This window comes from Pyxicephalus adspersus, chromosome 1 (assembly GCF_032062135.1).
Source record: "Pyxicephalus adspersus chromosome 1, UCB_Pads_2.0, whole genome shotgun sequence".
Classification (NCBI taxonomy): domain Eukaryota; kingdom Metazoa; phylum Chordata; class Amphibia; order Anura; family Pyxicephalidae; genus Pyxicephalus; species Pyxicephalus adspersus.
In genome coordinates, this window is record NC_092858.1 from 65,832,340 (window position 1) to 65,849,327 (window position 16,988).

Genomic DNA, 16,988 nt, shown 5'->3' on the forward strand with positions numbered 1-16,988 from the left:
GTTAGTACTCCTTAAACAACCAGGCTTGGATATGTTCACAAAGGATACAAAGCAATTACTGTTACAACTGTAGCATTGTAGAGGATACTCATGACATAAATTGTTTAGCAGGTCCTACTGTAAAACACTCAAACTGGCCTCTGTTTTACCTGATTGTTGCCTTGCTGTGCTGTAAGAACATACAGAATACCATGGCTTTTTTTTTCAGGAAATGTTAGCTTATCTCATTTCCCTGCACACATTTCTTTTCCTGAACGTTACAGTCATGCACTTCTGAGAATAGAAGACAGAATCACAGAATCATATGTTCCTATTATACAAATGACAAGAGCTCAGTATATAAACAATGCACTTTATATATTTTTTGGCAATGTATCAGGAGTTGTCTGTGGCCATTTTTGGGTCCAAAAACTTAGATCCCTCTACCCAAGGCTAATTTTAAAATTTTGTCAGATTGTGGAAAGTTATTAGTTAAACTGATGAGCTTCTTATATTTCACAGGCACTTTGTTGGTGATAGCTCAGATTTTGGGATCCTGGGTCTACACACCAGATCCTTAAAGGGTATACAGGTTTAGGATACGTTATTCATTCAACAGTTTCCTATTTTTTTTAATCTGGTCAAACACAAAGTCAATTCAATTCATTATTTATTTACTTACAAATCATTTTATTTAGTTGACCATTAATCACTTTCATATGTATGAATTTGATAATCAAAAGTAATATTGAGTGTAGAATCAAAGGAATCATAAAGAGTCTGGTTGGTTTCTGTTGATTGTGCAAATATCTGGCAGTATTTTGAGAATTTTTCTGACCAGTCAAATTTTGAAGCATGTGCACATTTCTTTTGAAGCATGTGCTTTTCTTTGCGGTGCTTTCTTTTAGGTGGACTATGCATCAATTTCGGTGTGTGATAGTATAATCAATTGATTTTCAAATTAAAAATAAATTTAAAGTATATTTGTGTATGATTAGCATTAGGGACATTATTTATGAGATTTATTTGAGTATATTCACCATTGTGGGGGGTTCCTGCTCTGCCTGCTGGACCATTGTTTATTTTGTGGTACAGAGAATGCAGCAAGAGGAGCTGAAACAAGCAAAGAGGTAGAAACCCCCGCAACTTAACAGGAGGACAGGAGTCTGGATTAATGACATGGAGATCTTGCTGGAGTGTTCAAGACACATAGAAAACCATGAACTGATTGAGCTCCAGCTATAACTGCCTATTCCCTTAAACTACCACATTTTTGTATTTATTTATACATATAGTGGTGATGCTTTGCATGCACCATTTCTATAGTATAACTATTCTTTGAAATACATTAATTTACTAATTGCTTTTTTACATATTATAAGTAAATGTAGTAAATAAAATTGTTTATATATCATTACTGCATGTTCACTTGACAAAGATCTTCACATCAATTAGGACTAATCACCATGCATGACTTTAAATGTAATCTGGATTTGAGCCACTGGATATGTCAGTGCTCCATCTGCTCTTTGCCCTTTGAATACATGAACTGAACAAATACCAGGTATCTGAATGCAGAGGGACAAGTTGCATAATACAAACATTTTGTTCAGTAAATTGCCATCTCCATGTAGTCCCTTCCTTTCCACTGCAATAGGTATCTTCTAAACAAAATATTTAGGTTGTAAATGGATTCTAATGAGATGTGGCTTTAGGGGGACTGTCCGCTTTCTTTCCAGCATTTTGTTCCCAGGGCAGGAATTTCCTAATTTCCCTTAGCAAGCTGCAGCTTGAACTCGTGACTCTCATTGTCACATCAGCTACACAAAGGGAATAGGAAGATTTCAATAAATAAGATCACAGCATGGCTGGAAAGACATACCTGATCATTCTAATATTTCTACCTGCCGTTTGCCTGGAACAGCCACAAAATGGTAAGAATATCTCTTATTTAAATGTCTTTGGTGGCTTGGGTGACACTTTAGTAACTCCTTTTGTGTGAAAAGTGTTCTTGATAGTATATAACAACCATACAAGAAGTCATAGTATGCAAAAATTGTCACATGATCGAATTTAATATGAATAAAAATCTGATATATATATATATATATATATATATATATATAGACATACAACAGTTGTTGCAGAACCTGTATGATATTTGAAAATGGGATACAGGGGTTGCATATTCAATAAATATCAGCTGCGTAATGTCTGAAGGTCTGGTCAGAACCTTAGCATGTCCTGCTTCTAAAATGAAATACAGAGAATGTAAGTTAGAAGAGGATTTTCTGTCAGTAGTGCTATAGATATTCAATAGAGAAAAGTAATAGAAACGAGTCTAATATTTAATTTAATGTTTTATTGCTGTAATATGTGCACAATCTACCATAATGTAGGTGTAGGAATAGCCAATTTTTACCACACATTTGGCTGTATGTATATGAAACCCTTATTTATCAATTTCAATTTATCAATCAAGATCAGTGTTAGGGTATAATAAATGCACCCAGTATATTATTTGATAGGTATGGAGAACCTGAAGATATTTTCAGTTTGCTATGCTATTGTTGTTGTTATTGTTTTTGCCTATTATGGCTTAATGTTGTGTGCAATGCCTAATATGATTACTAATAATCATTTTTCAAATTCTTCTATTTGGAATAATTAATATTAAAGTTATAAATTTATTTTAGGTAAACTAGCTGTGGGATACTCTTAGGTATATATAGAATTACACATTCTCACTCAGCGTACATATATCTATTATAAAGAAAAATAGTTGTGTACATATTTATATTTCATCATACAAATATTTCTTAGCCTTTCTGAAGCTGAAAAAAATGTATTGCATAGTATAGAAAATCATTTCCACTTCCACTGAAAATTTTGTTTTATATTTGATCTCCTGCTGTTAATCTTGGTGTGTTATGATCATCTACAAAACAATTCTGTCGGTTGGTATGAACCAATGTAAGCGGAAGAGTCCACGTTCAGTGTCATGAATTACATGTGTGTCCGTTTATGTGAACCCTGGAGGAGAAAAATATGGGTTATGCCAGGACTGACTTGTTTTTAAATGTGCACATTGTAGGGCCATCATCCTGATTCTTGCTTCACCACTTAGTGAGACCCTGACCTGGAACAGAGGAACATTTAGTGAAGTCTGAAAACCTAATGTGCTACATGTTTGTTCTAGGTCATTGACCCATGAGTATCCGAAAAATGGCTGTTGACTCTGCACAAATAAGTCAACAATGACAGATACCATATTTCTGTCCCTAGCTTTTTATTTGGCTCATCAGTTTAGAAAAATACATGAGAGGATTTGAAGTTTAGCACACCTTTAAGTAGATATAATCACACATGTTTAATGGTAAATTCAACGAAGAACTGGAACAGGAAGAACATAATATTAACAGTAACATACATTTAAATACAAAGTTTGGGATAGCAACATAAAGCATTAACATAAACTCATACCCAATTCAGTTGCATATATTTTATTTGCCCTGTAGCCTTCAAGGACCCAAAAGAATTACAGTATTATTAACATAACAAGAAAAGAGTATTTATATAACATATTATACAGTGCTGTACATTAAATAGGGGTTGCAAATGACTGACAGATACAGACAAAGACACAGGAGGAGGAGAAGACCCTGCCCAGAAGAGCTTACAATCTAAGAGGTGGGGCCTATAGAATCATATAGACTAGAACCTCTATACATGGGTTTTTTTTTTGTGTCAACTGAGGTTTGCATTCTGATATCATAGGAAAGCAAAACTGCTTGAAGCAGGTCGAATGCAGGTCCGAAATAGGTAAATTCCAAATAAAAAGAAGCATTTCAAACTGATGACATTAATCGACACTAAATCGATTGCCACAAGCCTTTAGAAAAAGAGTGAAGTACTTTCAGAAGCAGGGGTCAGGAATATCTTCATATTTTAACTTCTACTAAATGACATGTTGTTCTACTGAAATGGAAACTTGTCCAGTTGCGTCCCTTAACTTTAATTTTTTCCCTCTGAAACAGCTAGTAATAGTACCGTAGATTGTCCCTGAATAAGCGTGACAATACAGAACATACATGAAACTTCAGTGTCTTCAATAATAATGTTTTCAGTTGTTTGAATAAAGCTCTGGGACTCTACATGAAGTAACCATCATTCTTGTCTTGCAGTTTTTGTGACTCATGACAAGGCACATAGCGTGTTGGGAAGGTTCAAGCGTGCAAATTCAGGTTTTGAAGAATTTAAAAAAGGAAATTTAGAAAGAGAATGCCGTGAGGAAACCTGCAACTATGAGGAAGCTCGGGAGATTTTTGAGGATGATGCAAAAACTGTAAGCATTGCTTGCATTACTGCTATTTTGTTAAATTCCTCCTTTAAAGACCATAGGAAAATATAAAAATTTTACTGGAGGTATGCAAAAGTCTCATTATGTGTGGGGTGATAGCAGACAACAGAGAATTTCAAGTTACTACTACACATTACATCTGCAGAAAATTCATTTTTTTGTGTGAATCCCCATTTTTCTAAAATGCTGATAAATTTCATTTAAACTGGTGTAAAGTGTGATACTGTTAATAGCTTGTCCATCATACACAGAACAATCACCATTTTTTTATCTCCGGGATAAAATAATCTTTCCATTAGAATATAAATTATTTTGCTTTTCCTAAGTTATGAGCAATTTAGAATTTAAGAATGTTATGCCAAGAGACAACGAGGCAGTGCCACAGGGCAATCAGGCAGCAGATTATGTCCAGGTGGAGCAGCTATAGATTATATGCCCCTACAGACCATGGCAGTACAGAAAATACATATGGAATGGAAATAAGGAATTAAAACCGCTACTCCCGTTCTCTTTCTTCTTCAATCTTTGCCGAGATTTAATAATTTCAACTGGCCAAGTATCTGTAAACAGAGGTAGCGGCTGGATTACTGACTCAGCCTGTTAGGTATTCACATATCACAGTTGTATTTAGTACCTAACCCATTGCACCTTACCAGTCAAAATCTTTTTCATTAATGTGAGCTAGTGATTTTCAAACACATTTCCTGTTTCTAGATGGTTACGCTTATGCCTGTATCTATGGAGGAAGCTATGGTGACACCCAGACTGAAATTATTCTACATGCATTCCTCCCCATTAAATGGAGATAAGGAGTTTAGTAGTTGACAGAAGATTTATTGTGTTATGCTTCCATCTTATTTGACAGGTTGAAAACCTGTTGAACAGAGGAAGAGCCCGCAGAAGTTAATTATATAAAAGGAAATTTTAGATGTCAACTAGCTCTTTCATTTCACCCTAGCCCAAATTATTAATTAATTAATTTTAATAATTTCCCTGAGTATTAAATACAGGACAAAAACCTAGAAACTGTAGTTTCTTTTACAAACCTCCTGTTTTTCTAAAAGGCTGGATTTATACCTGCCTCTGCCAGTGTGTTGCAATAAATCATTGGGCTGCTAATGTACCACAATGGATAAAAACTAATTTGAGGTGCACAATCATACTGCAAAACATGATAGCGTGTTACTGTGTAGTGCAGTCTGCTGCAATACATGTATGTTCATCGTGCTTTAAATGAATATGTCAATAGGCTCTTAACGTTAGGCCGATGCCATGTCCTAAATCTCATATTAGACCTTTAATGTGGAGGGAAGCTTTATTGACCAATATTAGAAGAAGAGAAGGGAGCATAGTAATGTACTAGTCCCTCATGTTCCTGTTGTGATTACCAAGAAGATTGGTCTGGTTGTTCGAAGTGAGCTGACTATACCACAGTTACCTTGTTAACTTTTGCAGAAAAAAATGGGATTTTCAATACATTTGAGCTATTTTATTCTTTTAGTCCACTGATCATTTTGACATCTGTTCTTAACATAAGTTACATTTCCTGATGATGCATTTTTGTTTCAATCGGTTTTATTGAGTTTTCAGAGAAAAATAACAGATAAACATAACAAAAAGAATCAGACATACAACACATACAGCGTATCGAACATAACAGTGTAGGCTTCATAATAACAGAAGTATATAACCAAAAAAGCTGCAAATACCCAAAAAATAGATGATTAATTTTTAATCATGATCTTGGTTTGTCATTTTTTTTACTATTATCCTTTGTGTTGCCTCTGTAGATTGAGTATGTATCACAATTTCGTTTCTTCCTTAGTTGCTTTAGTTTTCCTTAATATACTGGAGTGATTTTTAAAATGTTTTGCCATTAATTAAAAATATTTTTATTTTGTTTCATTAACATTCCTTGTGTTTCATTTTTCCTTAACAGCAAGAATTCTGGAACATATATTTTGGTAAGACCAATATTTGATGTTTATTAAGAAAACTGAAAATAAAACTCCTCTTAATAGGTGTATCTAGGTGTGCATTAAGTGTTGACCGGCTAGTAATTCTGCTAGAGGAATGTCTTGGGAGCCAGTCCTTCAGTGTTGACCTTTAGTGAGCCATGGGTGACGGTTTTATAGCTACAGATCTATGGTCTCCATTGCTAATTTATGATTAAGCCCTTGTCATTTAGGACTTTTCATCAGAGTCTCCCCTTCTTCTGGGAGCCCCTTCTTTCATCAGAGTCCTGTTCACTGATGTACATAGAGCTAGCACATGATGTCATCTGTCTGGGACCAAAGGAAGACAGAAGCAGAAGATGTATTTTGCCAGCTCCATTTACAACTGGTGAAGTTAAATTCATGGGTGATCTGCTGAGAGTCCACACTAAGAAAGTTATTTATGGTTATTGATGTAAATTTATGTGGATTCTGATGTAAATGGGGTACTCTGATGCTAAGAGGGAACTTTGATGTAATGAGAGGCTTTCTGTAATGCGCCTGGGCACACAAACCACTACCGACTCCAGATATCCTTGAATAAGGTTTATTCAGAATGGTACAGCACAGCAAGGGTTAAGTCCAATCAAGCAAGGTACAGAAGGATAAGGCAAATGCAGGTCAGTAACAATCCAAGGTCAGGGCAGGCAGCAGGCAGAATGGTCAATAACAATCCGAGGTCAGGGCTGGCAGAGTTCAATCAGAGTTAGGTTCAGACCGGGTCACTGAGGAGATGACAAGCAGAAGTTTTAAACACACAAAGACACACCCAAGCACACTGTGGTAACAGAGGCTATAGCGGGCAATGGGGTGATGGACAGGCTCTCCTTAAATAGCCAGGATGACCAATCACCTTGCGCCACCTGGCACTGTCTGATGGGAGACTGAGTAAATCCCCTGCAGCTGATTGGCCGCAGGGAATTCAAACTAACTATGTCCCGCCCTGGGGCGAAGCAGCCGAGTGCCACGCCCTCGGGGGGTACAAGAGGGACGCATGGTAACACGCGCACCTCTTCCCACAGTACCCCTAGGACGTGCACTACTTTGCACTTGCACAGTGCTGGGAGCAGGAACCACATTCAAAAGGATGCAAGGGCTGCTGCCTGGCTGATCAGTAATTAGTCCAGGGCGGATCCCTCCGCCTGCAGAGACAGACAAGCTGTGAGCAGGGGAGCAGCCTTGGTTATGCTGCTTGCTACTGAGGGGTCTCCCTCTGTGGCTGGGAACCCCAGGGACACCGCAGGCTCGCAGGGCGGGTAAGTTCCTTACACTTTCAATGTGAAAATGCGACTTTGATATAAAGAGGGGCTTTTGATGTAGGGCTCTAATGTGAAGGCAGACTAGAGGAAGCTAATAGTAAATGAGCTCCTCTGTTGGTTCCATGTACAACAGGGAGCAGCCAGACATGGGTCATAAGGAGGTCCCTTATAAGCCCTTTGGAATTTGATTGAGATCTCTGCAACCCGTGTTTCTATGCCTAGTGGATGTGGTTGCATTGTGCCTAATATTGGACATAGCTTAAACGGCCCAACTAAAATCTGTTTTCTGATACAGATAGGTTTATTACAGTGCAGCCACATGTCCTACCACCTCCCGTGCCTGCACCATATGCCACAGTGCTGCTATTGGGCATTCTACTGGCCCTTATTTTTGCTCTGCAACACTTAAAGAAAGCAGGCACAGATTGCTATTAACAGGACTGGAGGAACTGATTGACAGCAGTCATTGTGTTACTGTGTCTAAATGGGTTTTATTCTTTACACTTGGTGTTTGGGAGGGCCCAATTCAGATTCCAACAGTCCTTTGGTTGACAAATCCAAAATGTTTAACACAGTAACAAGAGAAAAAAAATAAATTTTAATGCCTTCTATTATTTCAAAAGTTTGAAGCACATTAATAATTTATTTAGAATATCGTGTTGTTATAATTATCGCATTTGTTTTGAGTGATATTCTGTGTGAGCAATGTGTGAATTTTGTTTAAACGATTTTGGGTGAAACCTTTCATAAACAGACCGCTATGTGTACGATTGCCTTAAATTTCACCTTTTAGTAAACCCTTTTACATTAGAACATTTCGTTTGAGTTGTAAAAATCAGTGCTGTGCACCAGTCAGGTTTTTATGCACTGCACAGCTTTGTAAGTTTAACACATTTTCAAGTAAAAGGACGCTACATACAGGAAGGGAGATTTTAGGAACAACCTCAAACCTTTATTGATTATGCAAATTACAAATCATTTCCAGGATTAGCAAACTAAATAAAAATATTGTCACTTTAAATGAATAAACACGTTTTGACTGGAAAAACAGATCAGATGCCTTGGATTTCAACTGTTTGTTTACCTCTTAACTGGAGTTTGTAACTAATTTAAATATTTATGTACCCTAGATGGAAACCAGTGTGATCCTAATCCTTGTTTTTATGGTGGGTCATGCAAAGATGGAATTGGTGGATTCACATGTCTCTGTAATGCAGGCTTTGAGGGCAAAAAATGTGAAACAGGTAAGTCTTTGAAGATAAAGCAATAGGCAGCTAAAGTTGCTTTTATTATAGATACTCTAATTTTGCATTGACCTTTGTTTAGGTTTGAGAGGTATCCTCACTGCCCAAGTCCAGATTTTTACCCCCACCCCAAATCCAAGTCTTGTTCCAACAATCCTGTGTTTGTGTACCTTGACCCAATTATGTGAAGACTATGGCAAACTGTTCCATTAGTAGCTTGGCTCTAGGTATATGGACCTAGTCAACAACAAGATGCCTCATACAGCCTTGCTGTCCTAGGCCACCATCAATGTTGACTATAGAAATTGTACCCTGAGGGTATATACTGAATAAGCCATTCCAGTATATGTTTAAAATGCTATAGCTATGTAATAGTATGTGTAGTATATAGTATGTGATTTGTGGTTATAACAGAAAGATCTACATTCAATTAGCTGATATACTCCATTTACCTAGTTCAAGTGCCTTTGTACAGTATTGTGTATAGAGCAATATGCCAAGTTTATACCACCTGCTGACCTACTGCCCCAGAAATATATATTTTTTATAAACCTAATTCCTTTGAAAACACAATTTCTTCCCATGAAAGCCTATGAAGAGCAGTAGTAAATATCTGAGACCATGGTGTACAAAAACCTCTGTGAATTAGAACAACCCCCCCATTTTTATCCACAACAACATTATACCTGGGATGGCCATTACTGAGAGGGTAGGTCATGGCCACTGTGTTAAACCTTTCCATCTAGCCCAGATGCATCACATGCACTGTAATACTAATGTGAATCATTTCTAATTTTGCAGTTATCCTAAAAATGTGCAGCCTGAACAATGGTGGTTGTGAACAGTACTGCAAGGTGAAAGACAGGGAGGTGGTTTGTTCATGTACCACTGGCTATGCCCTGGGCGATGATGGCAAATCCTGCATTCCAATTGGTAAGAAATCCTAATAATATTTTTTAAAATGTTGTTATTGCATGTTTGACCTTTACACATGTGCAGTTAGTATGTATCCAAAGCCTATCTAACCCAGACAATTCACTGATTCCTGTAGCTACAAAAGTCTGCTGTGAAGATCCTTTTTATCGAGGTCATAGCACAGCTAGTATTAGTAGACTTTTTTACTGTATTGTAATAATAAAGATTTTATACCATTTATCCATTCTATCCAGCTCAATGGCACATTCTGATTTACCTAACCGACTTAGCTGACATACCTATTTTTTGTTTATTCTTTGAGAAAATGCCCCGTGAAAAGTTAGGTGAAGAGATGATTGGACATGGTAACCATTCTGTATCAGTTCCATGGATAAGATGATGCAATGATTTAAAATCTGATCTAGAATATCTAGGTTGCTGCAAATACCAAATAATTTAATGTTTTATTGGAATTTAGGTCCAAACAAATCTCTTTTTATCCAAAATCCTTTTTTACAGAGGCATGAAGTAAGATGGGCACAAATATTATAAACAAGAGAACACAAGCCTTCCCTCATTCTACATAAAAGTGTGATTCTCTCTGGTATTGATTGATTTTCTGTCAGTCCTTGTCTTAATTTCAACATTCTCATGCTGCAAAATCAAGGGGCATTCTCTGTAAATGATCCACTGACAGACATCAGTTAAACTATGATGGAAAAAGTTTCACACCCATTTAAAAATAGGCATTACTGTTGTGTTCTGGGAAAATATTGCATCGGTCAGAAAAGGTCAACCAGGACACCCGGAGGTTACCCCAAAACAGTGAACATTGACTTGATTATTGATGCCTAGGCCAAAGCAAAAAGTCTAAGCTCCTTTTAGATCTTCCTCAGAGTCTCCGAGGGTGAAAATGTTGCACTGCTAACAAGTACCAGGTACACATCAATGAATAGTCATTGGTGAAGAATGAAACAGAGTTCAGGGTGCTAATTAGCAGCAGAGAGTTCAGAGTCAAGCAAGGAATAGGTAACTGGGGAATATTTGGAATTCAGTGTGGGGGTTGAGAGACTTTATGCTGTTGAAAGTCAAAGTTTAAGGGTCCATACATTTTCCAAGTCAAAGCTAGGGGTCAAGAGCCAGTACATGGCTAGAAACTATTTAAGGAGTCATGCTACAATCAGAGACAACAGCCAATGTCAGGGCCAGGAACATATTCGGGGACAACCACAGGTTTCAAGAACAAAGTAAACTTGTGAGCAAACATCCACTGAAGTGTTCAGGGGACCATACCCTGAGGACCAATTGCTGACAGTTGTCACCTATTCCTGAAAAAGACTGATCAGAGAAAGAAGCTGAGTTAGCTTTTTACTTTTTCAAGCTGCAGATTAGTAAAATGGGACATAGAAATAAATGTGAATACTTTCTTCTGGTTCCATTGCTTGATACTTATTGACATTGTACTAGGTATATGTTAAGAGGTGAGAAATCAGTTTATTTATTTATACTGGAATTTACCTTTCCAATTAAATATCCAGGAACAACAATAAATATATTTTTTGAATAATTATTTTAAATTTTAGATAGTTATTTCCTTTATTCCTAATTTGCTTACCTGGCTATTAAAAACACTTTGTTTAATACAGAGAGCTATCCCTGTGGAAGGAGAGCAGCAATGTTGAGATCCAAGAGGGCAGTCTCTGAGAAAGCGGAAAAGGATGGTGCTCATAAAGCAGACAATAGTATGAATGCTACTGATTCTGTACTACCGGACAGCAGCAACCAAAAAGAAATTCTACCAACTGCCAATCCTGACTTTAATCTGGAATTTGACTCAAGCGGAAGAATTGTGGGTGGAAGAGATTGCAAACTTGGTGAATGCCCATGGCAGGTAAAACCTTTGGTATATTACATTTTAGTAAGTTTTACTATCTGTAGAAAGATTTTCACACTTTGTCCTCTTTTGTTTCGATGCCTTTTTTTTTATTTATGAAATAACTGCAAAACTACTTTACTACTTTAGTTTTCCTCATGCATGCATGAGTTAAAATATAATACATGCTAGCAATAGGAATAATATATTTTGCACAAATCTTTTAGCATGCAGGATCTTTGTGATGTGCAATACTGTACACACACCTCTTCATTTCTGGTGCTTCCATCTTCTCTCCCCCTTTATCTGGCTTAAGAATCATTGGGGACCTTAATTTCAATGGACCAGGTTGACATAACTTTTGTACATGTTTATAAGAGTTACATTTTCCAGCACAGAATCATGTCAACACTTAACTATAACCTGCTCATGGGCAGTTAAGTGTAAACTTTTTGGCAGGCAGAAACATTTATAACAGAAGAGACTTTAGTTTCACTTGGAAAACAGAAAGATAGAAAAAGACCAACTGTCATACAGATAACACTGTATGTGTTAGGACACTAGACTTATTAATATCAAACTGCATCCATATAGCGCCAACATATTATGCAAAAAATACAATAAATAGGAGTTGCAAATGACAGACAGATACAAACAATGACAAAGGAGGAGGAGAGGATGCTGCCCGAAAGAGCTTACAATCTAATAGGAGTGGGAAGAAGCAGATGATTGTTCCCTAAAACATACAATTGTGCACATCTCAGGCCTGAATCTTGCATGTGCACAACGGTCCTCACCAAGGCAGATTGATGAACAACTGATTGGTAATGACCCTTGAGCTTTCCTTTGGAATAGAGCACAGCGTTGTAAAAAAAAGCAGTTACCAGAGGAAGGAAGTTGGATTTTTAAGCATACTGTTCACTAAAATTCTGCTTAAAAATGAACCAGAAGTAATCTCTATTAAGCTCTCTTAATACCTCTCCTTAGGCTCTCTTGCTAAGTGATGAAAATGAGCCTTTTTGTGGTGGAACAATCCTGTCCAGACAGTTTATCCTCACTGCAGCGCACTGCATGAATCAGACCAAATACTTCAAAGTCGTTGTTGGTAAGTTTCAGAAAACTCACTGCTATGGTAAGAGGGCATCTCCGGTGATTCTTGTCTCAGATTGATTGTTGCTTGTACGTTTAAACGTAATTCTGGTCTCAATTTCTGGGCAACATAAACCTTTCATCTTTCTTGTTCCTCTACAATCCCACAGTCTTCTAAACCCTCACCTTTCTGCGGAACACAATAATAAAGAGAAAAAATGCATGATGGGGTTCTAGGTTTAAATCCCAACCAGGACACTATCTGGAAAGTGTTTGCATGTTTCCCCCATGTTCAAGTAGGGTTCCTCCAGGCACTCCAGTTTCCCCCCACTTCCCAGTAACACATGCACATGAAGAACTATAATTTCACTGTAAATTGGCAGGCGTGAGATGGTTAAAAATTACATAATAAAAAAAGGAGACCCTGAAAAATCTTACTACTGAAATCTTTAGGAGAGATAAAAACTGGTGGATGAATGACCTCTTATGAGTAGCGGATTTAATGTCTTCATGACCAATGTATCTTGAGCTTTGGTGATTTTTATTTTATAATTGTTTCGTCACCAAGCGTCAGGGTTAGAGGAACACAGATAACAAAAAGTTCCTGTAACACTGCAGTAAATCAAAGTGATTGCCATATCCAAGACAGTTAAAAACAGTCTTTTAAAGAAAATATCGCTCAGTCATTTATTGTACACTTTAGTGTTCTTTTCCTTTGGAGCACATACATTTGTGAGTTATTTTGGTATAAAGCCAGCTTGATCTTTTTTTTTTTTTTTTTTTTGTATAGCACTGACGTCTTCCTCAGCACTTTACAGAGTCCATAGTCATGTCACTACCTATCTGTACCTAGTTTTAAATATATTGGGGCCCTGGGAAAGAATCAAGTCAGGTCCCTCTTGGATAATAACAGTGACATGATCCACTTTATACAAAACAAACACTAATTTGTGTAGTTCTATCTCTTACTTACCCTTTTTATCTTGCCATGTAGCATACCTGTGGATTTTGCCCTGATTTCTACTCAGGGCCACCAGCCCAACATATCATATCCAATGGGCAGGTTGGGGTTGAAGAAACGGCAACCCTTGTCTGTAACAAGAACAGCCTCCTGAGCCTACTGTGCTATCTAATGGTGTTTGTAAAATTTTCAGGACAAAATGCAAAGAAAATAGATTGTCAGGTGAAACAGCTGCCTTTTTTCTGGAGTTTGTTTTTATGGGTTAAGCCTACCAGTTTCAACAGGTGGATCTGCAAATAAACTTGTCCGGTACATATAAAGTCCTTATTTTTGAACTTATGTTAGAAAAAACATTACAGAACGTTTACTTTCCTTTTTTCATATATGGCATATTAAGAATTAAGTGTGTTTTTACAGGTGAGTTTAACACAATGAAGACTGACGGCACTGAGTCTGTGCACAAAGTGGATAAAATAATTGTTCACCCGAAGTTTGTTAGGGCCACATATGATTTTGATATTGCTGTAGTGAAGCTAAAAGAAGCCATTAACTTTACGGATAATATCATTCCGGCCTGCCTTCCCGATCCTGACTTTGCAGATGAAGTACTGATGAATGAGAAACAAGCCATGGTGAGCGGATTTGGACGTCTTTTCGAGCGAGGGGTTCAGGCTACCAAGCTTCAGATGCTCAATGTTCCTTATGTTGACAGGCAGACTTGCAAGGAGTCTAGTAAATTCAAAATCACAGAAAACATGTTCTGTGCCGGCTACGACAAGGAAGTAAAAGATGCGTGTCAGGGAGACAGTGGGGGCCCACACGTCACCCCATACAAAGAGACATACTTTGTGACTGGAATTGTTAGCTGGGGAGAGGGCTGTGCACAAGAAGGCAAGTATGGGGTTTACACCAAAGTATCGAGATTACATAAATGGCTTAAAGGCGTATTTAAAAGACAGCAGTAATTTAAGTGGAAGCCTGCCGCTCTATTACATGTTCATAAAGCACAAGCTGATTTATATAAAAAAGCCATTTATTAACATACACTATACAAGATTCTATCACTGTAATAAAGCTGAAGATAATCCAGTTTGATTTTTGCTGTTTTGATCTATTTTAGCATACTGTCACATGTTATCAACACAGGGCTAACTAAATTTCTACAGGCTCAGATCACAAGCCTTGTTCCCCTATATTGCACAAACCACTGTGCAGACTTTTGGGCTAAATGTATTACACAATGGTATATGTGAGGTTAAAGGATGGTATGTGTTACTGCATTAAAAATATGAAAAACCTTGGAAAAGGCTGATAGATTTTGTTTTGTTTTGTCAAGTAAGTCTAATAATGGACCAAACAACAGATATCAGAATGGATAAGGGATATAAAGCAACTCTGAACAGAATGGAATATTGTAATACGACATATAAATAAGAAAGGAACTGTGATCACATAAAATGTATTTTTTTAATCCTAACTTCAGCTTCAATTGTTATTTTTTAATTTGAGCTACAGTTAAAAAAAATTAAAATAGATTTTGTAATATTCTTTTTTTTACATAAAATCACATCCTGGTGTCCTCATTTCTGGTTCTTCATTGCATGAGCAACTGATGTTGCGGATGCTCTTTACTGCTACGCTAGACAGAAAACAAGCATTGAACCCCACTACAATTTTCAATGTTCAGCTTTAATGAGTGAACAAATTCAAGAACACTGGCATACTAAAATTCCAACAACAGACAAGGAACGCTTCTCTTTGTATGTTTCTGGTTACTGAGCTACTTTGGATTATTTTAATTCAAGCAGTAATACAAATCATGAACTATTTTAAAAGTTTTCCCATATTTTTATGCATATTTGTAGTTGGTTACCCAGCTGACCTTTATTAAAACCATCATTCTTATACAATACATTCTTAAATAAAGTAATCATTGCATGTATTGGTGTCATCTAAAATATAGCATCATACACTTATGTACAATAAATATTTTGGTGGAGGGACCATTTTCAAAATGGGGATTGATACATAATAAATGCTATAAAATGTATATGCCTTGTTTGCAAGCCATTGTATTAAAATGTTGATAATAAAACAATAAAATGTTATGTGAAGTTTAATTCGGTATATGTGCATCTACAGCAATACTGCAATACACCAAATCAGGGGTGATTCACTCCTGTCCTTGAGGGCCACATACAGGCCAGGATTTCCATATATACAGACCCATTCTAAACCTTTGTAAGCTGTACCTTTCTGAATGTATTGCTGTCTATATGTGAGCAGATCCTGGCCCTCAAGCAAAGGAGATGGTTACTTCTGTACTAGAGGATAATTTAAACATTGTATTGTGAAATAAACAGCAGTACAGAGAAGATCTCCAACATGCTATCATATACTGGACTTCCCAATCACCCTAGTTATAGCATGGATGTCATGGGTTTTCTGGGATCATAAAATGTGGGGCTTGGCACGAATTGGTTGAGACATTAATGTAGTTTAGGCAAATGTAGCTAGTGTCTTACATGTCCAAATTTATAATTGTAACAGTTTGTGTGCTGAAGCTGACCTATGTGAAATTTTTTTACCCTACATAAAAGGTTAGACAGCCACTATATAAGGTAAAACATTTTATTTGGAGGTAGGGGCGATAAAGACAGAATGAAAGGGCAGGACCTCTTGGGATACTCATGTTAAGCATCCCAGTGGGCTTCTGGCCGCTCCATCTGCACATGCCCCATGTTAGTTATACCCAGAAGGAGCTTTTTCTTCAATGAGGGAAAAGAAAACTTTTCCCTCATTGACCTAATACAGGACCTAATACCTCCAGGGGGATCGACAGATTTGCAACAGTAAAGGTGGTGTTTTTTTTTTAGTTTACTTCCGCTTTAAGTCTAGATTTATTCTGCCTACCATTCCTATCCTCATAGCATTATAAAAAATAGTATTAGTAGTTCTGTCTCCATATAGATGTATGAGATCTGTGAAGCTGTCAAAATTCCTCTCCTTTTTATTTATCTATGATGGTAAAATGGCAGATGAAAGAACAAATCAAAGCATTACAAATGAGCCAAAGATCTGGGCATCAAGGGATGAGTTGTACTAGTTTTATTTTTCTACCTTTATGGAAGCAATAAACATTTAATGGTTTATACCTTTTAATGTATTGCTGAAACCATTAATGGCTTAGCTTTAATTTATTTAACTATTCCCTAGGGTAAAACCCAAACAATGTATTCTTGTATTTTTTTGGGTGCACTAGAATAACAACCTATTCAATAATTTTTTTGAGTTTGAGGGAAACTAGGAAAAGG

General features: G+C 36.9%; 1 protein-coding gene across 1 annotated transcript; it reads left to right on the forward strand.

Annotated features, from left to right (window-relative positions):
- Positions 1-1,581: 1,581 nt before the first annotated feature.
- F10 (coagulation factor X) lies at positions 1,582-15,794 on the forward strand. The gene is made up of 8 exons (XM_072412450.1): positions 1,582-1,913; positions 4,164-4,324; positions 6,279-6,303; positions 8,723-8,836; positions 9,638-9,769; positions 11,398-11,642; positions 12,612-12,729; positions 14,092-15,794. The coding sequence occupies exons 1-8, from the start codon at positions 1,844-1,846 to the stop codon at positions 14,637-14,639; spliced, it is 1,413 nt and encodes a 470-aa protein (XP_072268551.1). The 5' UTR covers positions 1,582-1,843; the 3' UTR covers positions 14,640-15,794.
- The last annotated feature ends 1,194 nt before the right edge of the window (positions 15,795-16,988 follow it).